This window comes from Oncorhynchus gorbuscha, linkage group LG09 (genome assembly GCF_021184085.1).
Source record: "Oncorhynchus gorbuscha isolate QuinsamMale2020 ecotype Even-year linkage group LG09, OgorEven_v1.0, whole genome shotgun sequence".
NCBI lineage: Eukaryota > Metazoa > Chordata > Actinopteri > Salmoniformes > Salmonidae > Oncorhynchus > Oncorhynchus gorbuscha.
In genome coordinates this window covers 5,971,486-5,999,289 of record NC_060181.1, presented here as the reverse complement: position 1 = coordinate 5,999,289, position 27,804 = coordinate 5,971,486, and the positions used below count along the sequence as shown (strand labels likewise).

At 46.6% G+C, this 27,804-nt stretch overlaps 1 protein-coding gene across 1 annotated transcript in view; it reads left to right on the top strand.

Moving 5' to 3' along the window:
• Nucleotides 1-27,804, top strand: part of LOC124042655 (acetylcholinesterase collagenic tail peptide-like) — a 64,343-nt gene that overhangs the window by 8,238 nt on the left and 28,301 nt on the right. The window contains exons 6-12 of the mRNA XM_046360735.1: nt 14,881-14,907; nt 19,059-19,130; nt 19,227-19,289; nt 23,867-23,893; nt 24,066-24,110; nt 24,623-24,658; nt 24,926-25,006. Of these exons, the coding sequence (XP_046216691.1) occupies nt 14,881-14,907; nt 19,059-19,130; nt 19,227-19,289; nt 23,867-23,893; nt 24,066-24,110; nt 24,623-24,658; nt 24,926-25,006 (351 nt within the window). The remainder of the gene's footprint in view (nt 1-14,880; nt 14,908-19,058; nt 19,131-19,226; nt 19,290-23,866; nt 23,894-24,065; nt 24,111-24,622; nt 24,659-24,925; nt 25,007-27,804) is intronic.

Here is a 27,804-nt window from a genome sequence, read left to right as displayed (position 1 = left end):
TGTAGCTGCTGAAACAACTCAAACAGCTGTCTGTAGCTGCTGAAACCACTCAAACAGCTGTCTGTAGCTGCTGAAACAACTCAAACAGCTGTCTGTAGCTGCTGAAACAACTCAAACAGCTGTCTGTAGCTGCTGAAACCACTCAAACAGCTGTCTGTAGCTGCTGAAACAACTCAAACAGCTGTCTGTAGCTGCTGAAACAACTCAAACAGCTGTCTGTAGCTGCTGAAACAACTCAAACAGCTGTCTGTAGCTGCTGAAACCACTCAAACAGCTGTCTGTAGCTGCTGAAACAACTCAAACAGCTGTCTGTAGCTGCTGAAACAACTCAAACAGCTGTCTGTAGCTGCTGAAACAACTCAAACAGCTGTCTGTAGCTGCTGAAACAACTCAAACAGCTGTCTGTAGCTGCTGAAACAACTCAAACAGCTGTCTGTAGCTGCTGAAACAACTCAAACAGCTGTCTGTAGCTGCTGAAACCACTCAAACAGCTGTCTGTAGCTGCTGAAACAACTCAAACAGCTGTCTGTAGCTGCTGAAACAACTCAAACAGCTATCTGTAGCTGCTGAAACAACTCAAACAGCTGTCTGTAGCTGCTGAAACCACTCAAACAGCTGTCTGTAGCTGCTGAAACAACTCAAACAGCTGTCTGTAGCTGCTGAAACAACTCAAACAGCTGTCTGTAGCTGCTGAAACCACTCAAACAGCTGTCTGTAGCTGCTGAAACAACTCAAACAGCTGCTGTCTGTAGCTGCTGAAACAACTCAAACAGCTGTCTGTAGCTGCTGAAACCACTCAAACAGCTGTCTGTAGCTGCTGAAACCACTCAAACAGCTGTCTGTAGCTGCTGAAACAACTCAAACAGCTGTCTGTAGCTGCTGCTGAAACCACTCAAACAGCTGTCTGTAGCTGCTGAAACAACTCAAACAGCTGTCTGTAGCTGCTGAAACAACTCAAACAGTTGTCTGTAGCTGCTGAAACAACTCAAACAGCTGTCTGTAGCTGCTGGAGTGAAATATCTACTTACCAGTCAAAAGTTGGACACAGCTACTCAGTCAACGGTTTTTCTTTATTTTTACATTTTTAAACTTTATTATTTTTTATTTTTTTATCAGTTGTGTTGTGACAAGGTAGGGGTGGAATACAGACGATGGCCCTATTTGGTAAAATACCAAGTCTATGTTTTGGCAAGAACAGCACAGATAAGCAAAGAGAAACGACAAGCCATTATTACTTTAAGACGTGAATGTCAGTCCATCATTACTTTAAGACATGAAGGTCAGTCCATCATTACTTTAAGACATGAAGGTCAGTCCATCATTACTTTAAGACATGAAGGTCAGTCCATCATTACTTTAAGACATGAAGGTCAGTCCATCATTACTTTAAGACATGAAGGTCAGTCCATCTGGAACATTTCAACAACTTTGAATGTTTCTTCAAGTGCAGTCGCAAAAACCATCAAGTGCCGTCATGGAACTGGCTCTCATGAGGACCGCCACAGGAGAGGAAGACCCAGAGTTAGCTCTGCTGCTGAGGATAAGTTCATTAGAGTTACCAGCCCAAATAAATGCTTCACAGAGTTTAAGTCACAGACACATCTCAACATCTCAACTGTTCAGAGGAGACTGCGTGAATCGGGCCTTCATGGTTGAATCGCTGCAAAGAAACCACTACTAAAAGACACCAATAAGAAGAAGAGACTTGATTGGGCCAAGAAACACTAGCAATGGACATTAGACTGAAGGGAATATGTTGTTTTGACTGATGAGTCCAAATTTAAGAGTTTTGGTTCCAACCGCTGTGTCTTTGTGACACACAGAGTAGGTGATCAGATGAACTCCGCATGTGTGGTTCCCACCGTGAAGCATGGAGGAGGAGGTGTGATGGTGTGTGGTTCCCACTGTGAAGCATGGAGGAGGAGGTGGGATCAGGCTTTTCTGGTGACACTGTCAGTGAATAATTTATAATTCAAGGCACACTTAATCAGCATGGCTACCACAGCCTTCTGCAGCATTTACATTTCATTTACATTTAAGTCATTTAGCAGACGCTCTTATCCAGAGCGACTTACAAATTGGTGCAATCACCTTATGACATCCAGTGGGACAGTCACTTACAATAGTGCATCTAAAACTTAGGGGGGGTGGGGTGAGAGGGATTACTTAACCTATCCTAGGTATTCCTTAAAGAGGTGGGGTTTCAGGTGTCTCCGGAAGGTGGTGATTGACTCCGCTGTCCTGGCGTCGTGAGGGAGTTTGTTCCACCATTGGGGGGCCAGGGCAGCGAACAGTTTTGACTGGGCTGAGCGGGAGCTGTACTTCCTCAGTGGTAGGGAGGCGAGCAGGCCAGAGGTGGATGAACGCAGTGCCCTTGTTTGGGTGTAGGGCCTGATCAGAGCCTGGAGGTACTGAGGTGCCGTTCCCCTCACAGCTCCGTAGGCAAGCACCATGGTCTTGTAGCGGATGCGAGCTTCAACTGGAAGCCAGTGGAGAGAACGGAGGAGCGGGGTGACGTGAGAGAACTTGGGAAGGTTGAACACCAGACGGGCTGCGGCGTTCTGGATGAGTTGAAGGGGTTTAATGGCACAGGCAGGAGCCCAGCCAACAGCGAGTTGCAGTAATCCAGACGGGAGATGACAAGTGCCTGGATTAGGACCTGCGCCGCTTCCTGTGTGAGGCAGGGTCGTACTCTGCGGATGTTGTAGAGCATGAACCTACAGGAACGGGCCACCGCCTTGATGTTAGTTGAGAACGACAGGGTGTTGTCCAGGATCACGCCAAGGTTCTTGGCGCTCTGGGAGGAGGACACAATGGAGTTGTCAACCGTGATGGCGAGATCATGGAACGGGCAGTCCTTCCCCGGGAGGAAGAGCAGCTCCGTCTTGCCGAGGTTCAGCTTGAGGTGGTGATCCGTCATCCACACTGATATGTCTGCCAGACATGCAGAGATGCGATTCGCCACCTGGTCATCAGAAGGAGGAAAGGAGAAGATTAATTGTGTGTCGTCTGCATAGCAATGATAAGAGAGACCATGTGAGGTTATGACAGAGCCAAGTGACTTGGTGTATAGCGAGAATAGGAGAGGGCCAAGAACAGAGCCCTGGGGGACACCAGTGGTGAGAGCGCGTGGTGAGGAGACAGATTCTCGCCACGCCACCTGGTAGGAGCGACCTGTCAGGTAGGACGCAATCCAAGCGTGGGCCGCGCCGGAGATGCCCAACTCGGAGAGGGTGGAGAGGAGGATCTGATGGTTCACAGTATCGAAGGCAGCCGATAGATCTAGAAGGATGAGAGCAGAGGAGAGAGAGTTAGCTTTAGCAGTGCGGAGCGCCTCCGTGATACAGAGGAGAGCAGTCTCAGTTGAGTGACTAGTCTTGAAACCTGACTGATTTGGATCAAGAAGGTCATTCAGAGAGAGATAGCGGGAGAGCTGGCCAAGGACGGCACGTTCAAGAGTTTTGGAGAGAAAAGAAAGAAGGGATACTGGTCTGTAATTGTTGACATCGGAGGGATCGAGTGTAGGTTTTTTCAGAAGGGGTGCAACTCTCGCTCTCTTGAAGACGGAAGGGACGTAGCCAACGGTCAGGGATGAGTTGATGAGCGAGGTGAGGTAAGGGAGAAGGTCTCCGGAAATGGTCTGGAGAAGAGAGGAGGGGATAGGGTCGAGCGGGCAGGTTGTTGGGCGGCCGGCCGTCACAAGACGCGAGATTTCATCTGGAGAGAGAGGGGAGAAAGAGGTCAGAGCACAGGGTAGGGCAGTGTGAGCAGAACCAGCGGTGTCGTTTGACTTAGCAAACGAGGATCGGATGTCGTCGACCTTCTTTTCAAAATGGTTGACGAAGTCATCTGCAGAGAGGGAGGAGGGGGGAGGGGGCGGAGGATTCAGGAGGGAGGAGAAGGTGGCAAAGAGCTTCCTAGGGTTGGAAGCAGAAGCTTGGAATTTAGCGTGGTAGAAAGTGGCTTTAGCAGCAGAGACAGAGGAGGAAAATGTAGAGAGGAGGGAGTGAAAGGATGCCAGGTCCGCAGGGAGGCGAGTTTTCCTCCATTTCCGCTCGGCTGCCCGGAGCCCTGTTCTGTGAGCTCGCAATGAGTCATCGAGCCACGGAGCGGGAGGGGAGGACCGAGCCGGCCTGGAGGATAGGGGACATAGAGAGTCAAGGGATGCAGAGAGGGAGGAGAGGAGGGTTGAGGAGGCAGAATCAGGAGATAGGTGGGAGAAGGTTTGTGCGGAGGGAAGAGATGATAGGATGGAAGAGGAGAGAGTAGCGGGGGAGAGAGAGCGAAGGTTGGGACGGCGCGATACCATCCGAGTAGGGGCAGTGTGGGAGGTGTTGGATGAGAGCGAGAGGGAAAAGGATACAAGGCAGTGGTCGGAGACTTGGAGGGGAGTTGCAATGAGGTTAGTGGAAGAACAGCATCTAGTAAAGATGAGGTCGAGCGTATTGCCTGCCTTGTGAGTAGGGGGAAGGTGAGAGGGTGAGGTCAAAAGAGGAGAGGAGTGGAAAGAAGGAGGCAGAGAGGAAAGAGTCAAAGGTAGACGTGGGGGAGGTTAAAGTCGCCCAGAACTGTGAGAGGTGAGCCGTCCTCAGGAAAGGAGCTTATCAAGGCATCAAGCTCATTGATGAACTCTCCGAGGGAACCTGGAGGGCGATAAATGATAAGGATGTTAAGCTTGAAAGGGCTAGTAACTGTGACAGCATGGAATTCAAAGGAGGCGATAGACAGGTGGGTAAGGGGAGAAAGAGAGAATGACCACTTGGGAGAGATGAGGATCCCGGTGCCACCACCCCGCTGACCAGACGCTCTCGGGGTGTGCGAGAACACGTGGGCGGACGAAGAGAGAGCAGTAGGAGTAGCAGTGTTGTCTGTGGTGATCCATGTTTCCGTCAGGGCCAAGAAGTCGAGGGACTGGAGGGAGGCATGGGCTGAGATGAACTCTGCCTTGTTGACCGCAGATTGGCAGTTCCAGAGGCTACCGGAGACCTGGAACTCCACGTGGGTCGTGCGCGCTGGGACCACCAGAGTAGGGTGGCCGCGGCCACGCGGTGAGGAGCGTTTGCACAGCCTGGAGGTTTGCGCTTAGTGGGACTGTCATTTGTTTTTCAACAGGACAATGACCTAACACACCTCCAGGCTGTGTATGGGCTAAATGACCAAGAAGGAGAGTGATGGAGTGCTGCATCAGATGACCTGGCCTCCACAATAACCAGACCTTAACCCAATTGAGATGGTTTGGGATGAATTGGACCTCAGTGTGAAGGAAAGGCAGCCAACAAATGCTCAGCATATGTGGGAACTCCTTCAAGACTGTTGGAAAAGCATTCCAGGTGAAGCTGGTTGAAAGAATGCCAAGAGTTGACAAAGCTGTACCTCACAGAAAAGGATGGCCGCTTTGAAGAATATAAAATATAAAATATTTTGATTTAACTCTTTTTTTGGTTACTACATGATTCAATAAGTCTAATTTCATAGTTGTTGTCTTCACTATTATTCTACGATGTAGAAAATTGTAAACAAAATATATATATATATATCACTTGAATGAGCAGGTGTGTCCAAACTTTTGACTGGTACATTGGGACAAGTCTCTAAATGTCCTTGAGTGGCCCAGCCAGGGCCCGGACTTCAACCTGAACCCATGCTAATTGTTGATAATCCTAGTCATATTAGCAACCCATGCTAGTTGTTGATAATCCTAGTCATATTAGCAACCCATGCTAATTGTTGATAATCCTAGTCATATTAGCAACCCATGCTAATTGTTGATAATCCTAGTCATATTAGCAACCCATGCTAATTGTTGATAATCCTAGTCATATTAGCAACCCATGCTAATTGTTGATAATCCTAGTCATATTAGCAACCCATGCTAATTGTTGATAATCCTAGTCATATTAGCAACCCATGCTAATTGTTGATAATCCTAGTCATATTAGCAACCCATGCTAATTGTTGCATATTTAGATTTCTATATTTCTAACGGATATTTTCTTATTTGTCACAATGGGGTTGTCCTGCTAATTGCATTATGGAACGCACATTCGCACGTAGCCTACTGCCCTGTGCTCATTACTACGCTTATAACTGGACGTAGCCTACATCTACTGCTTGTATGAACCAACAGAATAGGTCATATTTTCTACTATAGAGGACAGTAGATTGACATAGGCTAGTGATTTTATTATTCGTTACTTGTCCTGTTGGCTGAGGAAAAGTACATGTGGGCAGTTATTCTAACATAGGCGACGCTTGGGTTTTCAAGTTTGGGGAAGCTAATGTTCGCCATCAAAACACAACTTTAAAATAGGAAGCATTCCATGCTACCTCGCATTTGCAAACGTTTGTAATATAGCCTTCTATTCCCAATGTGATGATTAGATTGGATAGTCATAATTTAACCTAATTATATAAATCAATCGCTGTTCAATGCAGCGCGTTGTGGCGTAGAGTAGGACTATGCTATAGGCTATATATCAGATACAATTATTCAATATATTCTTTCGTACAGGAAAATGTTTTATAAACACATTTCGTGCAATTATATTACACATGATATGACTGGAGACATTAGCAGAATCTTTTTTAATAAGATGTTTTTTAAATGACAGGGTAGAAGAGTACTTCACTGACAGTGACAAACAGATCAATAACAAATAACATTGTCTGTTTCATATATTAGTGCTACGAAAAGGGGAGACACAAATACAACATGGAGGAGGAGATTATCGTCCAAAAACAAACAAAAGTTTTTTATTTTACCTTTATTTTACCTGTATTTAACCAGGCAAGTCAGTTAAGAACAAATTCTTATTTTCAATGACGGCCTAGGAACAGTGGGGTTAGCTGCCTTGTTCAGGGGCAGAACGACAGACCTTGTCAGCTCGGGGGTTTAAACTTGCAGCCTTCTGGTTACTAGTCCAACGCTCTAACAAATAGGCTACCCTGCCGCAGTGAAGATACAGTTAATATGTAAAACTAACCGGGGACACGGCCAGTGTTCTCCACTGCTGCCAACAAGACAACTTTTTGCTCAGTTAAATTGAGAATTTGTATAACCAAAAGACAGATCGGACTGTTTTCATTGTCTTCTCTTTACAGCAAAAGGAATTCTGTTTTCATTGTCTTCTCTTTACAGCAATAGGCATTCTGTTTTCATTGTCTTCTCTTTACAGCAATAGGCATTCTGTTTTCATTGTCTTCTCTTTACAGCAATAGGCATTCTGTTTTCATTGTCTTCTTGTCATGTTTTGTCTTATATCATCTTGTCTTTTTGCTTTTCCTTCTGTTCGTTTCCCCCTGCTGGTCTTATTAGGTTCGTTCCCTTTTTCTATCCCTCTCTCTCCCCCTCCCTCTCTCTCCTCTCTCTATCGTTCCGTTCCTGCTCCCAGCTGTTCCTATTCCCCTAATCATCATTTAGTCTTCCCACACCTGTTCCCGATCCTTTCCCCTGATTAGAGTCCCTATTTATTCCTTTGTGTTCCGTTCCTGTCCCGTCGGTTCCTTGTTTTGTATTCACCATGCTGTGATTGTGTTTCGCCCTGTCCTGTCGTGTTTTGTGCCTTCATCAGATGCTGCGTGTGAGCAGGTGTCTCTGTCTACTACGGCCTGCGCCTACCCGAAGCGACCTGCAGTCTGTGGCCGCTTCTCTTGTCATTCCCCTCTACAGACTAGAGGATTTCTGTTATTCCCTGTTTGGACTTGAATAAACTCTGTTTCTGTTAAGTCGCTTTTGGGTCCTCTATCATCTGCATGACACTTCTCTTTACAGCAATAGGCATTCTGTTTTCATTGTCTTCTCTTTACAGCAATATGCATTCTGTTTTCATTGTCTTCTCTTTACAGCAATATGCATTCTGTTTTCATTGTCTTCTCTTTACAGCAATATGCATTCTGTTTTCATTGTCTTCTCTTTACAGCAATATGCATTCTGTTTTCATTGTCTTCTCTTTACTGTCATGCTGGTAAAAGAGGACCCAAAAGCGACTTAACAGAAGCAGAGTTTAATAATGTTCAAAACGGAATAACTGACATCCTCTAGATTTGTAGAGGGGAAAACAACTGGAGAAGCGGCCACAGACTGCAGGTCGCTTCGGGTAGGCGCAGGCCGTAGTCGACTGAGACACCTGCTCACACGCAGCGTCTGATGAAGGCACAAAACACGACAGAACAGGGTGATACACAATCACGGCAAAAAACACGACAGGACAGGGCGAAACGCAATCACAGCATGGAATATACAATATAAGGAACCGACGGAACAGGAACGGATTACAAAGGAATAAATAGGGAATCTAATCAGGGGAAAGGATCGGGAACAGGTGTGGGAAGACTAAATGATGATTAGGGGAATAGGAACAGCTGGGAGCAGGAACGGAACGACAGAGAGAAGAGAGAGCGAGAGAGTGAGAGAGGGAGGGGGAGAGAGAGGGATAGAACCAAACAAGACCAGCAGAGGAAAACGAATAGCATGGGGAGCACAGGGACAAGACATGACAATAAATGACAAACATGACAGTACCCCCCCACTCACCGAGCGCCTCCTGGCGCACTCGAGGAGGAATCCTGGCGGCAACGGAGGAAATCATCGATGAGCGAACGGTCCAGCACGTCCCGAGACGGAACCCAACTCCTCTCCTCAGGACCGTAACCCTCCCAATCCACTAGGTATTGGTGACCCCGTCCCCGAGAACGCATGTCCATAATTTTATGTACCTTGTAAATAGGTGCGCTCTCGACAAGGACGGGAGGGGGGGGGGGAAGACGAACGGGGGTGCGAAGAAAGGGCTTAACACAGGAGACATGGAAGACAGGATGGACGCGACGAAGATGTCGCGGAAGAAGCAGTCGCACAGCGACAGGATTGACGACCTGGGAGACACGGAACGGACCAATGAACCGCGGAGTCAACTTACGAGAAGCTGTCGTAAGAGGAAGGTTGCGAGTGGAAAGCCACACTCTCTGGCCGCAACAATACCTTGGACTCTTAATCCTGCGTTTATTGGCGGCTCTCACCGTCTGTGCCCTGTAACGGCAAAGTGCAGACCTCACCCTCCTCCAGGTGCGCTCACAACGTTGGACAAACGCTTGAGCGGAGGGAACGCTGGACTCGGCAAGCTGGGATGAGAACAGAGGAGGCTGGTAACCCAGACTACTCTGAAACGGAGATAACCCGGTAGCAGACGAAGGAAGCGAATTGTGAGCGTATTCTGCCCAGGGGAGCTGTTCTGCCCAAGACGCAGGGTTTCTGAAAGAAAGGCTGCGTAGTATGCGACCAATCGTCTGATTGGCCCTCTCTGCTTGACCGTTAGACTGGGGATGAAACCCGGAAGAGAGACTGACGGACGCACCAATCAAACGACAGAACTCCCTCCAAAACTGTGACGTGAATTGCGGACCTCTGTCTGAAACGGCGTCTAACGGGAGGCCATGAATTCTGAATACATTCTCAATAATGATTTGTGCCGTCTCCTTAGCGGAAGGAAGTTTAGCGAGGGGAATGAAATGTGCCGCCTTAGAGAACCTATCGACAACCGTCAGAATCACAGTCTTCCCCGCAGACAAAGGCAGACCGGTAATGAAGTCTAAGGCAATGTGAGACCATGGTCGAGAAGGAATGGGGAGCGGTCTGAGACGACCGGCAGGAGGAGAGTTACCCGACTTAGTCTGCGCGCAGTCCGAACAGGCAGCCACGAAACGGCGCGTGTCACGCTCCTGAGTCGGCCACCAAAAGCGCTGGCGAATAGACGCAAGAGTGCCTCGAACACCGGGATGACCCGCTAACTTGGCAGAGTGAGCCCACTGAAGAACAGCCAGACGAGTGGAAACAGGAACGAAAAGGAGGTTACTAGGACAAGCGCGCGGCGACGCAGTGTGCGTGAGTGCTTGCTTAACCTGTCTTTCAATTCCCCAGACTGTTAACCCGACAACACGCCCATAAGGAAGAATCCCCTCGGGATCAGTAGAAGCCACAGAAGAACTAAACAGACGGGATAAGGCATCAGGCTTGGTGTTCTTGCTACCCGGACGGTAAGAAATCACAAACTCGAAACGAGCGAAAAACAACGCCCAACGAGCTTGACGGGCATTAAGTCGTTTGGCAGAACGGATGTACTCAAGGTTCTTATGGTCTGTCCAAACGACAAAAGGAACGGTCGCCCCCTCCAACCACTGTCGCCATTCGCCTAGGGCTAAGCGGATGGCGAGCAGTTCACGGTTACCCACATCATAGTTGCGCTCAGATGGCGACAGGCGATGAGAAAAATAAGCGCAAGGATGAACCTTATCGTCAGACTGGAAGCGCTGGGATAGAATGGCTCCCACGCCTACCTCTGAAGCGTCAACCTCGACAATGAATTGTCTAGTGACGTCAGGAGTAACGAGGATAGGAGCGGACGTAAAACGTTCTTTTAGAAGATCAAAAGCTCCCTGGGCGGAACCGGACCACTTAAAACACGTCTTGACAGAAGTAAGAGCTGTGAGAGGGGCAGCAACTTGACCGAAATTACGAATGAAACGCCGATAGAAATTAGCGAAACCTAAAAAGCGCTGCAACTCGACACGTGACCTTGGAACGGGCCAATCACTGACAGCTTGGACCTTAGCGGAATCCATCTGAATGCCTTCAGCGGAAATAACAGAACCGAGAAAAGTAACGGAGGAGACATGAAAAGAGCACTTCTCAGCCTTTACGTAGAGACAATTCTCTAAAAGGCGCTGTAGAACACGTCGAACGTGCTGAACATGAATCTCGAGTGACGGAGAAAAAATCAGGATATCGTCAAGATAGACAAAAACAAAAATGTTCAGCATGTCTCTCAGAACATCATTAACTAATGCCTGAAAAACAGCTGGCGCATTGGCGAGACCGAACGGCAGAACCCGGTACTCAAAATGCCCTAACGGAGTATTAAACGCCGTTTTCCACTCGTCCCCCTCTCTGATGCGCACGAGATGGTAAGCGTTACGAAGGTCCAACTTAGTAAAGCACCTGGCTCCCTGCAGAATCTCGAAGGCTGATGACATAGGGGAAGCGGATAACGATTCTTAACCGTTATGTCATTCAGCCCTCGATAATCCACGCAGGGGCGCAGAGTACCGTCCTTCTTCTTAACAAAAAGAACCCCGCCCCGGCCGGAGAGGAAGAAGGCACTATGGTGCCGGCGTCAAGAGACACAGACAAATAATCCTCGAGAGCCTTACGTTCGGGAGCCGACAGAGAGTATAGTCTACCTCGAGGAGGAGTGGTCCCCGGAAGGAGATCAATACTACAATCATACGACCGGTGAGGAGGAAGGGAGTTGGCTCGGGACCGACTGAAGACCGTGCGCAGATCATGATATTCCTCCGGCACTCCTGTCAAATCGCCAGGTTCCTCCTGAGAAGTAGGGACAGAAGAAATGGGAGGGATGGCAGACATTAAACACTTCACATGACAAGAAACGTTCCAGGATAGGATAGAATTACTAGACCAATTAATAGAAGGATTATGACATACAAGCCAGGGGTGACCCAAAACAACAGGTGTAAACGGTGAACGGAAAATCAAAAAAGACATAGTCTCACTGTGGTTACCAGATACTGTGAGAGTTAAAGGTAGTGTCTCAAACTTGATACTGGGAAGATGACTACCATCTAAGGCAAACATGGGCGTAGGCCTGTCTAACGGTCTGAAAGGAATGTTATGTTTCCGAGCCCATGCTTCGTCCATGAAACAACCCTCAGCCCCAGAGTCAATCAAAGCACTGCATGTAGCACCCGAACCGGTCCAGCGTAGATGGACCGACATAGTAGTACAAGATCTAGATGAAGGGACCTGAGTAGTAGCGCTCACCAGTAGCCCTCCGCTTACTGATGGGCTCTGGCCTCTTACTGGACATGAAATAACAAAATGTCCAGCAACTCCGCAATAGAGGCACAGGCGGTTGGTGATCCTCTGTTCCCTCTCCTTATTCGAGATGCGAATCCCTCCCAGCTGCATGGGCTCAGTCTCAAAGCCAGAGGAGGGAGATGGTTGCGATGCGGAGCAGGGAAACACCGTTGATGCGAGCTCTCTTCCACGAGCCCGGTGACGAAGATCTACCCGTCGTTCTATGCGGATGGCGAGAGCAATCAAAGAGTCCACATCTGAAGGAACCTCCCGGGAAAGAATCTCATCCTTAACCGCTGCGTGGAGTCCCTCCAGAAAACGAGCGAGCAGCGCCGGCTCGTTCCACTCACTAGAGGCAGCAAGAGTGCGAAACTCAATGGAATAATCCGTTATGGACCGTTCACCTTGGCATAAGGAAGCCAGGGCCCTAGAAGCCTCCTCACCAAAAACTGAACGGTCAAAAACCCGAATCATCTCCTCTTTAAAGTTCTGGAATCTGTTAGAGCAATCAGCCCTTGCCTCCCAGATAGCTGTGCCCCATTCTCGAGCCCGGCCAGTAAGGAGTGAAATGACGTAAGCAACCCGAGCTCTCTCTCTAGAGTATGTGTGGGGTTGGAGAGAGAACACAATCTCACACTGCGTGAGAAAGGAGCGGCACTCAGTGGGCTGCCCGGAGTAGCAAGGTGGGTTATTAACCCTGGGTTCTGGAGGCTCGGCAGGCCAGGGAGTAACAGGTGGCACGAGACGTAGACTCTGGAACTGTCCAGAGAGGTCGGAAACCTGAGCGGCCAGGTTCTCCACGGCATGGCGAGCAGCAGACAATTCCTGCTCGTGTCTGCCGAGCATGGCTCCTTGGAACTCGACGGCAGTGTAACGAGCGTCTGAAGTCGCTGGGTCCATTCCTTGGTCGGTTCCTTCTGTCATGCTGGTAAAAGAGGACCCAAAAGCGACTTAACAGAAGCAGAGTTTAATAATGTTCAAAACGGAATAACTGACATCCTCTAGATTTGTAGAGGGGAAAACAACTGGAGAAGCGGCCACAGACTGCAGGTCGCTTCGGGTAGGCGCAGGCCGTAGTCGACTGAGACACCTGCTCACACGCAGCGTCTGATGAAGGCACAAAACACGACAGAACAGGGTGATACACAATCACGGCAAAAAACACGACAGGACAGGGCGAAACGCAATCACAGCATGGAATATACAATATAAGGAACCGACGGAACAGGAACGGATTACAAAGGAATAAATAGGGAATCTAATCAGGGGAAAGGATCGGGAACAGGTGTGGGAAGACTAAATGATGATTAGGGGAATAGGAACAGCTGGGAGCAGGAACGGAACGACAGAGAGAAGAGAGAGCGAGAGAGTGAGAGAGGGAGGGGGAGAGAGAGGGATAGAACCAAACAAGACCAGCAGAGGAAAACGAATAGCATGGGGAGCACAGGGACAAGACATGACAATAAATGACAAACATGACATTTACAGCAATATGCATTCTGTTTTCATTGTCTTCTCTTTACAGCAATAGGCATTCTGTTTTCATTGTCTTCTCTTTACAGCAATAGGCATTCTGTTTTCATTGTCTTCTCTTTACAGCAATAGGCATTCTGTTTTCATTGTCTTCTCTTTACAGCAATAGGCATTCTGTTTTCATTGTCTTCTCTTTACAGCAATATGCATTCTGTTTTCATTGTCTTCTCTTTACAGCAATATGCATTCTGTTTTCATTGTCTTCTCTTTACAGCAATATGCATTCTGTTTTCATTGTCTTCTCTTTACAGCAATAGGCATTCTGTTTTCATTGTCTTCTCTTTACAGCAATAGGCATTCTGTTTTCATTGTCTTCTCTTTACAGCAATATGCATTCTGTTTTCATTGTCTTCTCTTTACAGCAATATGCATTCTGTTTTCATTGTCTTCTCTTTACAGCAATATGCATTCTGTTTTCATTGTCTTCTCTTTACAGCAATATGCATTCTGTTTTCATTGTCTTCTCTTTACAGCAATATGCATTCTGTTTTCATTGTCTTCTCTTTACAGCAATATGCATTCTGTTTTCATTGTCTTCTCTTTACAGCAATATGCATTCTGTTTTCATTCTCTTCTCTTTACAGCAATATGCATTTTGTTTTCCAAACTGTTTCTTTTTCCTCCATTGTATTTTTTAAATGCCTCGCTGGGTCGTCCTGCTTTTCACTGACAGCTGCAACTCAACGATCATCTATTTTGGCATTTGCTGCGCTCTCTGCCCACATTGCAGGCCCTTCCAACTGTAGTCTATGCGATGTAAAACAATCCACTGCTTTAAAAAAAATAAACAAATAAATAAAGCTAATGATCCTCAGTGGCAAAGACAGGAGTAAGATAATGAATCATTTTGGCCATTTAATCCCATTTACTTTAGGAAAAGCTTTAGTTTCACCTAGCCTCATGGACGCGCCTCGAGTATCTTCTATCATCTACTCATCGGAATTCCTTAAGAATGACTCACGCAGTGGAATCTGAGTTACGTGTTCTGTTAAAAGGTTAATGACCATAAACTGAATGGGATTTCTGTCCTTCTGAGAACTGTGGTTGGACGCCCGACATCAGATTATTGAACCAATGCATATGTCTTGTCCGGAGCCACATTTTCCAAACAGAAGCCCTGGTGTCTGTCTGTCTGTCTGTCTGTCTGTCTGTCTGTCTGTCTGTCTGTCTGTCTGTCTGTCTGTCTGTCTGTCTGTCTGTCTGTCTGTCTGTCTGTCTGTCTGTCTGTCTGTCTGTCTGTCTGTCTGTCTGTCTGTCTGTCTGTCTGTCTGTCTGTCTGTCTGTCAACATATCCGTGTGTCTGTGTATCTGTCTGTCTGCCTGTCAACATGTCCGTGTGTCTGTCTGCCTTGTATGACCTCTAATGTTTTCGACACCATTAGAGACTCATCGTGTGTGTGTGTGTGTGTTTGTCATCCTACTCGGTGAGTACTAATGAACACACGTCTCCTCATCCCTCATTTCTTCTCGTCCTCCAGGGAGAGATCGGACGACCAGGGTCAAAGGTGAGACACTCCTCCTCTCGCTCCCTCGCCCATCTCTCTCTCTCTCTCTCTCTCTCTCTCTCTCTCTCTCTCTCTCTCTCTCTCTCTCTCTCTCTCTCTCTCTCTCTCTCTCTCTCTCTCTCTCTCTCTCTCTCTCTCTCTCCTTCTCCTCTACAGTGTCTCTCTCCTTCTCCTCTGCAGTGCCTCTCTCCTTCTCCTCTGCAGTGTCTCTCTCCTTCTCCTCTGCAGTGTCTCTCTCCTTCTCCTCTGCAGTGTCTCTCTCCTTCTCCTCTGCAGTGCCTCTCTCCTTCTCCTCTACAGTGTCTCTCTCCTTCTCCTCTGCAGTGTCTCTCTCCTTCTCCTCTGCAGTGTCTCTCTCCTTCTCCTCTACAGTGTCTCTCTCCTTCTCCTCTGCAGTGCCTCTCTCCTTCTCCTCTGCAGTGTCTCTCTCCTTCTCCTCTGCAGTGTCTCTCTCCTTCTCCTCTGCAGTGTCTCTCTCCTTCTCCTCTGCAGTGCCTCTCTCCTTCTCCTCTGCAGTGCCTCTCTCCTTCTCCTCTGCAGTGTCTCTCCTTCTCCCCTGCAGTGTCTCTTTCCCTGTCCTCTACAGTGTCTCTCTCCTTCTCCTCTGCAGTGTCTCTCTCCTTCTCCTCTGCAGTGTCTCTCTCCTTCTCCTCTAGTGTCTCTCTCCTTCTCCTCTGCAGTGTCTCTCTCCTTCTCCTCTACAGTGTCTCTCTCCTTCTCCTCTGCAGTGTCTCTCCTTCTCCTCTACAGTGTCTCTCCTTCTCCTCTGCAGTGTCTCTCTCCTTCTCCTCTACAGTGTCTCTCCTTCTCCTCTGCAGCGTCTCTCTCCTTCTCCTCTGCAGTCTCTCTCCTTCTCCTCTACAGTGTCTCTCTCCTTCTCCTCTGCAGTGTCTCTCCTTCTCCTCTACAGTGTCTCTCCTTCTCCTCTGCAGCGTCTCTCTCCTTCTCCTCTGCAGTCTCTCTCCTTCTCCTCTACAGTGTCTCTCTCCTTCTCCTCTGCAGTGTCTCTCCTTCTCCTCTACAGTGTCTCTCCTTCTCCTCTGCAGCGTCTCTCTCCTTCTCCTCTGCAGTGTCTCTCCTTCTCCTCTACAGTGTCTCTCTCCTTCTCCTCTGCAGTGTCTCTCTCCTTCTCCTCTGCAGTGTCTCTCTCCTTCTCCTCTGCAGTCTCTCTCTTTCTCCTCTGCAGTGTCTCTCTCCTTCTCCTCTGCAGTGTCTCTCTCCTTCTCCTCTGCAGTGTCTCTTTCCCTGTCCTCTACAGTGTCTCTCTCCTTCTCCTCTACAGTGTCTCTCCTTCTCCTCTACAGTGTCTCTCCTTCTCCTCTGCAGTGTCTCTCTCCTTCTCCTCTGCAGTGTCTCTCTCCTTCTCCTCTACAGTGTCTCTCCTTCTCCTCTGCAGTATCTCTCTCCTTCTTCTCTGCAGTGTCTCTCTCCTTCTCCTCTACAGTCTCTCTCTTTCTCCTCTGCAGTGTCTATCTCCTTCTCCTCTGCAGTGTCTCTCTCCTTCTCCTCTACAGTGTCTCTCCTTCTCCTCTGCAGTATCTCTCTCCTTCTTCTCTGCAGTGTCTCTCTCCTTCTCCTCTGCAGTATCTCTCTCCTTCTTCTCTGCAGTGTCTCTCTCCTTCTCCTCTACAGTGTCTCTCCTTCTCCTCTGCAGCGTCTCTCTCCTTCTCCTCTGCAGTCTCTCTCCTTCTCCTCTACAGTGTCTCTCTCCTTCTCCTCTGCAGTGTCTCTCCTTCTCCTCTACAGTGTCTCTCCTTCTCCTCTGCAGCGTCTCTCTCCTTCTCCTCTGCAGTGTCTCTCCTTCTCCTCTACAGTGTCTCTCTCCTTCTCCTCTACAGTGTCTCTCTCCTTCTCCTCTACAGTGTCTCTCCTTCTCCTCTGCAGTGTCTCTCTCCTTCTCCTCTACAGTGTCTCTCCTTCTCCTCTGCAGTGTCTCTCTCCTTCTCCTCTGCAGTGTCTCTTTCCCTGTCCTCTACAGTGTCTCTCTCCTTCTCCTCTACAGTGTCTCTCCTTCTCCTCTACAGTGTCTCTCCTTCTCCTCTGCAGTGTCTCTCTCCTTCTCCTCTGCAGTGTCTCTCTCCTTCTCCTCTACAGTGTCTCTCCTTCTCCTCTGCAGTATCTCTCTCCTTCTTCTCTGCAGTGTCTCTCTCCTTCTCCTCTACAGTCTCTCTCTTTCTCCTCTGCAGTGTCTATCTCCTTCTCCTCTGCAGTGTCTCTCTCCTTCTCCTCTGCAGTGTCTCTTTCCCTGTCCTCTACAGTGTCTCTCTCCTTCTCCTCTACAGTGTCTCTCCTTCTCCTCTACAGTGTCTCTCCTTCTCCTCTGCAGTGTCTCTCTCCTTCTCCTCTGCAGTGTCTCTCTCCTTCTCCTCTACAGTGTCTCTCCTTCTCCTCTGCAGTGTCTCTCTCCTTCTCCTCTGCAGTGTCTCTCCTTCTCCTCTACAGTGTCTCTCCTTCTCCTCTGCAGTGTCTCTCCTTCCCCTCTGCAGTGTCTCTCTCCTTCTCCTCTGCAGTGTCTCTCTCCTTCTCCTCTGCAGTGTCTCTCTCCTTCTCCTCTGCAGTGTCTCTCTCTCCTTCTTGGCTCTGGTCCATCAAGTGTGTGTGTGTGTGTGTGTGTGTGTGTGTGTGTGTGTGTGTGTGTGTGTGTGTGTGTGTGTGTGTGTGTGTGTGTGTGTGTGTGTGTGTGTGTGTGTGTGTGTGTGTGTGTGTGTGTGTACTGCATCCCCCCCTGCAGTTCTAATCTCCCTAAGTGCTTGTGTTCTCTATGGTAAATCACTAAGACATTCTGGCCACACACACCACACCACACACACTCACACACCACTCTAAAGCCCACTGGTTAATGACACGGAGCTGAAGGAATACACACTCTGTGGCAGATAATATATTCGCTCAGGGATCGCTATCAAATAGCTACCAGCCCACCTATGATTGGCTCGCCAAGCAGTTGTGAAAGCATTTTTTAAATGTGTTCCATCACAAACTGTCAGAAACATAAAGCTCCCGGCTGACCTATCCCGCCCCTAGTTAACCACGATTGGCTTAAAAAGCCAAACCTAACACAATATCTGCCAATTAATGTCTAGCAATATTGCTCCTGTCTGTCTGATTGGTGTGCACATTTGTCAATCACTCCAATTAGCGATAGCCAATTAGCGATGCTAGTAATGATAGCGGTCTTGTGGGTTGACAGAAATTGTTTCCACAAAATGTAGGCTTACCTGACAGAAAGATAATGTGAATGTTTGTGTCAACTTGGTGATCACCATTTAGCAAAGCTCTGTCATGAGGCGTAGGCCTATCAGAAATATCACGAGACCAATACATTCCCTCTGTTTAACAAAGCTCTGTCATGAGGCGTAGGCCTATCAGAAATATCACGAGACCAATACATTCCCTCTGTTTAATAAAGCTCTGTCATGAGGCGTTGGCCTATCAGAAATATCACGAGACCAATACATTCCCTCTGTTTAACAAAGCTCTGTCATGAGGCGTTGGCCTATCAGAAATATCACGAGACCAATACATTCCCTCTGTTTAACAAAGCTCTGTCATGAGGCGTAGGCCTATCAGAAATATCACGAGACCAATACATTCCCTCTGTTTAACAAAGCTCTGTCATGAGGCGTAGGCCTATCAGAAATATCACGAGACCAATACATTCCCTCTCTTTCTTAATGCACAATTAAAGGGGAATTACACTCAAAAAATACTCATTTGTTTCGTTTTTTGTTTGTGATTTAAGCATTGACATGGACTCAGAACATACATTTTCGTTGTTTTTGCTATGAATAATATGTAATATTGACAGTAAAAAAAATATAATAATAATAATAATAATAATAATTGAAAGCCAGGAAAAATAAAACAAAGAAAAGAGAATTCCGGAAAATATAAAATTAAATTTTATGGGGCCCCTTGAAGTTGTTTATTACCAGTATATTGACAGAAAACACATGTCTTGTTCACCAAGGAACCGGGGAAGAGTTGTTTATGAAACCTGTTCTTCTTGTTAACAGTAGAGTCTGCTGAGGGGAGGAAGGCTCATAATAATGCTGTGTGTATGATTAGAATATTTCATATAATTGTTTGGTCTGTTGCACCTTAAATGCTTGTCTTTGGATCCAAATCAAGTTGATATGTGTGTACTCCAGGGTCGTACTGGTCCTCCTGGGTTACCAGGGAGACAGGGACCAGCCGGATGGCCCGGTCCAGAGGGACCCAAGGTAAGTCCCCCCCCCCCTCCCACCCATAATAAATACCTCACTATGACAGTCTCCCTCTGTCAACAACACTCAGGTGAATTAACCTTCTGGTTCCAGGGAGAGAAAGGAGAGCTGGGGCTGATGGGCCTGCCGGGGCTGAGAGGACCACCTGGAACCAAGGTCTGTAATCACAGACACATTTCCCTCTGTCACGGGCATGAAGTCAGGAAAAACACATTCGCACGTCACAAACACAAGACAACAAAAAAACAGGTCCCTTTTCACCGAAGCACCGCCGTCAACCGTTATATTTCACAGCGAATGCTGCAGAGAAAGAGAACTCCTTATTCGGCAACTCTTTTGGCCGCGTGTGCACACACACACACACACACACACACACACACACACACACGACTGTCTGTTTAAACGTGTCTGAAAACAGGCTCTACTATATCTACTACTACTTCTCTACTTGTCTATTTGTCTATAAAATCATCTCAGCTGCATGTAATGGAACGAGTTACGGGAAGCAGGCGATCCTTTCGTTGCTTTTCTGGTGGACAGAATAAAACAAGGTTGGGCGCGATTACTTGAAACATTTACGAAAGAAAACGAAAGAAAGAAAAATAAAACATTTACTAACCTTCTCCGTAAACGTCAAAGGAACGAAAGAAAGAAAGAAAAATAAAACGTAAAGAAGAGTTATTTTAACCTGGTGATATTGTTTTTCTGTTTGCTCTAGAATTGTATTATCAATAATAAAACTAAGCCTAGAATAGTAGACTGAAACAGTCGGATAGGAATTTCCTTTAGCACAGCGCCTTGTTCTAAACCCGTCAAGCTGCAGCACAAGGAATCTCTCCGTCGATTGGAGGAGTATTAGGCTGTTAGTGATCGATTGGAGGAGTATTAGGCTATTAGTGATCGATTGGAGGAGTATTAGGCTGTTAGTGATCGATTGGAGGAGTATTAGGGATGTTAGTGATCGATTGGGGGAGTATTAGGCTGTTAGTGATCGATTGGGGGAGTATTAGGGCTGTTAGTGATCGATTGGGGGAGTATTAGGGCTGTTAGTGATCGATTGGGGAGTATTAGGCTGTTAGTGATCGATTGGGGGAGTATTAGGGCTGTTAGTGATCGATTGGGGAGTATTAGGGCTGTTAGTGATCGATTGGGGGAGTATTAGGGCTGTTAGTGATCGATTGGGGGAGTATTAGGCTGTTAGTGATCGATTGGGGGAGTATTAGGCTGTTAGTGATCGATTGGGGAGTATTAGGCTGTTAGTGATCGATTGGGGGAGTATTAGGGCTGTTAGTGATCGATTGGGGGAGTATTAGGCTGTTAGTGATCGATTGGGGAGTATTAGGGCTGTTAGTGATCGATTGGGGGAGTATTAGGCTGTTAGTGATCGATTGGGGGAGTATTAGGGCTGTTAGTGATCGATTGGGGAGTATTAGGGCTGTTAGTGATCGATTGGGGAGTATTAGGGCTGTTAGTGATCGATTGGGGGAGTATTAGGCTGTTAGTGATCGATTGGGGAGTATTAGGCTGTTAGTGATCGATTGGGGGAGTATTAGGCTGTTAGTGATCGATTGGGGGAGTATTAGGGCTGTTAGTGATCGATTGGGGGAGTATTAGGCTGTTAGTGATCGATTGGGGGAGTATTAGGGCTGTTAGTGATCGATTGGGGGAGTATTAGGCTGTTAGTGATCGATTGGGGGAGTATTAGGCTGTTAGTGATCGATTGGGGGAGTATTAGGCTCTTAGTGATCGATTGGGGGAGTATTAGGCTCTTAGTGATAGGCACCAATATCTAAAGTCTTTTTTTCAAGATAAGAAAACGGAAAGTGACGGACCTGCACAGATAGGAACGTGACAAAGTGTCCAGACTGACCAGTCGGCTAGTTGTCAATGATGGGGGCGGCATATAGCCTAGTAGTTAGAGGGGGCGGCATATAGCCTAGTAGTTAGAGGGGGTGGCAGATAGCCTAGTAGTTAGGGCGTTGGACTAATTGTCATGCAGGTGAAAGAGGACCCAAAAGCGACTTGGCGAAAACAGAGTCTTTAATCCAGTAAAGTAAATACAATCAAAAAAACACAACTTTCACTCGAAAAGACGAGGACAAACTGGAGACTCGATCTTGAACAGCAGGTGAACAGCAGGTTGCCTCGGGAAGGCACTTGAACCAAACAGACTCAGACACCTGCTCACCACGCAGCATCTGAGGAAAACACGACACGACAGGGCGATACACAAACACAGCACGGTGAATTCTTGACAAGGAACCGACAGGGCAGAAACGAATAACAAGGAGAGAAATAGGGACTCTAATCAGGGAAAAGGATCGGGAACAGGTGTGGGAAGACTAAATGATGATTAGGGGAATAGGAACAGCTGGGAGCAGGAACGGAACGATAGAGAGAAGAGAGAGCGAGAGAGTGAGAGAGGGAGGGGGAGAGAGAGGGATAGAAAGAGGGAAAGAACCTAATAAGACCAGCAGAGGGAAATGAATAGAATGGGAAGCACAGGGACAAGACATGATAATAAATGACAAAACATGACACTAATAACCAAAGGGTTGCAAGATCGAATCCCCGAGCTGACAAGGTAAAAATCTGTCGTTCTGCCCCTGAACAAGGCATTTAACCCACTGTTCCTAGACCAGTTAACCCACTGTTCCTAGACCAGTTAACCCACTGTTCCTAGACCAGTTAACCCACTGTTCCTAGACCAGTTAACCCACTGTTCCTAGACCAGTTAACCCACTGTTCCTAGACCAGTTAACCCACTGTTCCTAGACCAGTTAACCCACTGTTCCTAGACCAGTTAACCCACTGTTCCTAGACCAGTTAACCCACTGTTCCTAGACCAGTTAACCCACTGTTCCTAGACCAGTTAACCCACTGTTCCTAGACCAGTTAACCCACTGTTCCTAGACCAGTTAACCCTCTGTTCCTAGACCAGTTAACCCACTGTTCCTAGACCAGTTAACCCACTGTTCCTAGACCAGTTAACCCACTGTTCCTAGACCAGTTAATCCACTGCTCCTAGACCAGTTAATCCACTGTTCCTAGACCAGTTAACCCACTGTTCCTAGACCAGTTAACCCACTGTTCCTAGACCAGTTAACCCACTGTTCCTAGACCAGTTAACCCACTGTTCCTAGACCAGTTAACCCACTGTTCCTAGACCAGTTAACCCACTGTTCCTAGACCAGTTAACCCACTGTTCCTAGACCAGTTAACCCACTGTTCCTAGACCAGTTAACCCCACTGTTCCTAGACCAGTTAACCCACTGTTCCTAGACCAGTTAACCCCACTGTTCCTAGACCAGTTAACCCACTGTTCCTAGACCAGTTAACCCACTGTTCCTAGACCAGTTAACCCACTGTTCCTAGACCAGTTAACCCACTGTTCCTAGACCAGTTAACCCACTATTCCTAGACCAGTTAACCCACTGTTCCTAGACCAGTTAACCCACTGTTCCTAGACCAGTTAACCCACTGTTCCTAGACCAGTTAACCCACTGTTCCTAGACCAGTTAACCCTCTGTTCCTAGACCAGTTAACCCACTGTTCCTAGACCAGTTAACCCACTGTTCCTAGACCAGTTAACCCACTGTTCCTAGACCAGTTAACCCACTGTTCCTAGACCAGTTAACCCACTGTTCCTAGACCAGTTAACCCACTGTTCCTAGGCCGTCACTGTAAATACGAAATGGTTTTTAACTGACTTGCCTGGTTAAATAAATAAAAATCCATCTGATAGATGAATCAATAATCAATAATCTAATCAATAATCTAATCAATAATCTAATCAATAATCAATAATCTAATCAATAATCTAATCAATAATCTAATCAATAATCAATAATCTGATCAATAATCAATAATCTAATCAATAATCAATAATCTAATCAATAATCTAATCAATAATCTAATCAATAATCTAATCAATAATCTAATCAATAATCTAATCAATAATCAATAATCTAATCAATAATCTAATCAATAATCTAATCGATAATCAATAATCTAATCAATAATCAATAATCTAATCAATAATCTGAATATGTTAAGAGCCACCTGATGGGCCATCAGCGGGACAGTTATGCTGTTGGTCATCTGCCTCCTTGAATTAAAGCGTCTAGCAAGGATTTAACATTCAAACGAGATTCATTTTTTTCCAAACTGTAATTATTTTAATTTAATTCAATTGAGTCTTGGATGATTTTATAATGATGATTTTTATTCTTTTTTTATACACTTCAACGTCTAGACGATAAACGGCTACACTGATATAATATTTACATTTACGTAGTAATCATTATTTTGGCGATCCGCGGTAGACGTCCCTCCAATGAAAAAGCCTCCCATCCTGCTAACGTGAGCTGCTGAATAGCGCTTTGCACTTGACATGCATTTATTGATGAGAAAGGGAACTTGCCGTTTACAAAAAAGTTTTCAATTATATGCCATTCATATGAAATATGTGCGCAGTACATCCATTTATCAAATCGGTATTTTTTTTTCTTGCTCTAACTGCGAGCAGCACTTGTCAAAACACAGGAATGTTGTTAAGCACGAGGCTCGTAGGCTATTATCAGAAGACATTGGAGCCTTGCATCCCACTGGGCCAAAACTGGTTCAATCAACATTGTTTCCACATCATTTCACACATGCATGAACACACATACACACATTCTAAACCCTAGAGAGAAAATAGGTTCATTATTGTCCTTTCATTCCTTCCCCAGGGTCTTCCTGGTTATAAAGGAGAGAAGGTGAGCTCAGATTATACTCTGATTCAGAGCATGCTGTTCAAACTACATTTACCCATAATGATTAGCATTTTCTTATACTGGTTCTCTCTCTCTCTCTCTCTCTCTCTCTCTCTCTCTCTCTCTCTCTCTCTCTCTCTCTCTCTCTCTCTCTCTCTCTCTCTCTCTGTGCCAGGGGTCTCGTGGTAATACAGGCGTTTTAGGACCAAAGGGCAACAAGGTGGGTGTTGTTAATGGACGTTAGCTTGCTAGTGAAGATCGTTATTCGTTGGTGTCACCTTCCTGGAAACATAAACCATGGTGCTCAGTGGTTCTCTATCTTCTCTCTGTCTCTCCTAGGGCTCTCTGTCTCTCTCTCTCTGTCTCCCCTAGGCGTCTGTAGGTCTTGTTCTTAGATTCAGTAATTCCTAAAATGTGCTAGCTGACTGCTTCCTGTTTAATTGGCTGTCTTCATGCTCTGTCTCTCCTAGGGCTCCGTAGGTCTTGTTCTTAGATTCAGTAACACTCTCTCTCTCTGTCTCTCTGTCTCTCCTAGGGCTCCGTAGGTATTGTTCTTAGATTCAGTAACACTCTCTCTCTCTGTCTCTCTGTCTCTCCTAGGGCTCCGTAGGTCTTGTTCTTAGATTCAGTAACACTCTCTCTCTCTGTCTCTCTGTCTCTCCTAGGGCTCCGTAGGTCTTGTTCTTAGATTCAGTAACACTCTCTCTCTCTCTGTCTTTCTGTCTCTCCTAGGGCTCCGTAGGTCTCTCTGGGATGTTGGGACAGAAGGTTAGAACCACATAGATCAATTGTTTGATTTAATTATGTGGTGAAAAATAATATATATTATATAAACAATTTATTATATAAACCCATATAATCTATATTTTACTACTTTTTACCTCTCTGTCTCTCTCTCTCTCTCTCTCTCTCTCTCTCTGTCTCTCTCTCTCTCTGTCTCTCTCTCTCTCTCTCTCTCTCTCTCTCTCTCTCTCTCTCTCTCTCTCTCTGTCTCTCTCTATCCCCCCCCCTCTCGCTCCCCCCCATCTCTCTCAGGGTGCGATGGGATCGAAGGGAGACCCAGGAATTTCAGGAAAGAGAGGACCAACTGGCCGACCTGGGAAGAGAGGACAACATGTAAGAGAGTCCTCAAAGAGGGTTTGGTGTGCATGTTGTTAGTATCTTCAGTGTCCAGGATGTAACTGGTGTCCCTTCAGAATGTATTCAGGCCCATTCACTCTTTCCACATTTTGTTACGTTACAGCCTTATTCTAAAATGGATTGAATTGTTCGTTTTTTTTCTCATCAATCTACAAATAATGACAAAGCGGGAAAAGAAAACAGAAAAACAGAACGGTATTTCAGTTTCAAAGAAAATTAATTTGCTAAAATGTCATAAACATTTCTACAAACCTGGTACATGAACCCGATGGCTACTCTGATAGAGCTCCAGAGTTCCTCTGTGGAGACGGGAGAACCTTCCAGAAGGACAACCATCTCTGCAACACTCCGCCAATCTGGCCTTTATAGTAGAGTGGCCAGAAGGAAGCCACTCCTCAGTAAAAGGCACATAACAGCCCACTTGGAGTTTGCCAAAAGGCACCTAAAGGACTCTCATACCAGGAGAAACAAGATTCTCTGGTCTGATGAAACCAAGATTGAACTATTTGGCCTGAATGCCAAGCGTCACGTCTGGAGGAAACCTGGCACCATCCCTACGGTGAAGCCTGGTGATGGAAGCATCATGCTGTGGAGATGTTTTTCAGTGGCAGGGAGTAGCCAGGTTTCCTCCAGACAGTCTGGGGTGAAGGTTCACCTTCCAACAGGACAACGACCCTAAGCACACAGCCAAGTCAACGCAGGAGTGGCTTTGGCAGAAGTCTCCAAATGTACTTGAGTGACCCGGCCAGAGCCCGGACTTGAACCCGATCAAACATCTCTGGAGAGACCTGAAAATAGCTGTGCAGCAACGCTCCCCATCCAACCTGACAGAGCGTGAGAGGATCTGCAGAGAAGAATGGGAGAAACTCCCCAAATACAGGCGTGCCAAGCTTGTAGCGTCATACCCAAGACTCAAGGCTGTAATTACCTTTATTTAACTAGGCAAGCCAGTTAAGAACAAATCCTTATTTACAATGACAGCCTAACCCTGCCAACCCCTCTCCTAACCCGGATGATGTTGGGCCAAACCCTCTCCTTACCCGGATGATGCTGGGCCAAAACCTCTCCTAACCTGGATGATGCTGGGCCAAACCCTCTCCTAACTCGGATGATGCTGGGCCAAACCCTCTCCTAACCCGGATGATGCTGGGCCAAACCCTCTCCTAACCCGGATGATGCTGGGCCAAACCCTCTCCTAACCCGGATGATGCTGGGCCAAACCCTCTCCTAACCCGGATGATGCTGGGCCAAACCCTCTCCTAACCTGGATGATGCTGGGCCAAACCCTCTCCTAACCCGGATGATGCTGGGCCAAACCCTCTCCTAACCTGGATGATGCTGGGCCAAACCCTCTCCTAACCCGGATGATGCTGGGCCAAACCCTCTCCTAACCCGGATGATGCTGGGCCAAACCCTCTCCTAACCCGGATGATGCTGGGCCAAACCCTCTCCTAACCCGGATGATGCTGGGCCAACTGTGTGCCACCCTATTGGACTCTCAATCACGGCCGGTTGTGATACACCTCGGAATCGAAGCAGGGTCTGTAGTGACACTTCTAGCACTGAGATGCAGTGCCTTAGACCGCTGAACCAGGGTCTGTAGTGACACTTCTAGCACTGATATGCAGTGCCTTAGACCACTGAACCAGGGTCTGTAGTGACACTTCTAGCACTGATATGCAGTGCCTTAGACCACTGAACCAGGGTCTGTAGTGACACTTCTAGCACTGATATGCAGTGCCTTAGACCGCTGCGCCATTCCGGAATCCTCAACAAAGTACTGAGTAAAGGGTCTGAATACTTTTGTAAATGTGATATTTCAGTTGTTGTTTTTTTATACATTTCTAAAATCTTGTTTTTGCTTTGACATTGATGAGGGAAAAAACGGTTTAATCATTTTTAGAATAAAGCTGGAACGTAACAAAATGTGGAACAAGTCCATGGGCCTGAAAACTTTCTGAATGTAAAGTTTAATAAATTATAACAATAAAATAATAGAGAAGCTCATAAGCAATAGAATGAAAAATTTTTTACCAGACTTAATGCATGTTGAAAATAGACACTTACAAACAAATACAAGAGCACGTTTCAGTTCAGTACAATATGTAGAAAATAAATAAAAAATGATATAGATTTATCAGTAATGGCTTTTAATGCTTTTGACCATGTGGAATGGCCTTTTCTATTTAAAACATTGGAAGCGTTCAACTTTCCACCTGAAATAAGACATTTTAAAACATTTAAAATATTGTATAAATGTCCTAAAGCAAAAATATACACAAACAGATATGTTATCTGATACTTTATCTGAAACTGATTTAGAAATGGGCACAAGACAAAGAGGTCCCCTCTCCCCTCTCCTGTTTGCAATTGAACTGCTTGCAGAAAGAATAAGACAGGACCCAAACGTAACAGGTATTGGTAAACATGAATATACACTTATTTGCAGATGATCTTCTGATATACCTGACCAATATTGAAAGCTCAATGAATACTGAAAAATCTCAGGATATACAATTAACAGCTGAGAGAGAGAGTGTCGTGCAGGTGAAAGAGGACCCAAACGCGACTTAACAGAAACAGAGTTTATTAATGCTCAAAACGGAATAACTGAAATCCTCTAGATTTGTAGAGGGGAAAACAACTGGAGAAGCGGCCACAGACTGCAGGTCGCTTCGGGTAGGCGCAGGCCGTAGTCGACTGAGACACCTGCTCACACGCAGCGTCTGATGAAGGCACAAAACACGACAGGACAGGGTGATACACAATCACGG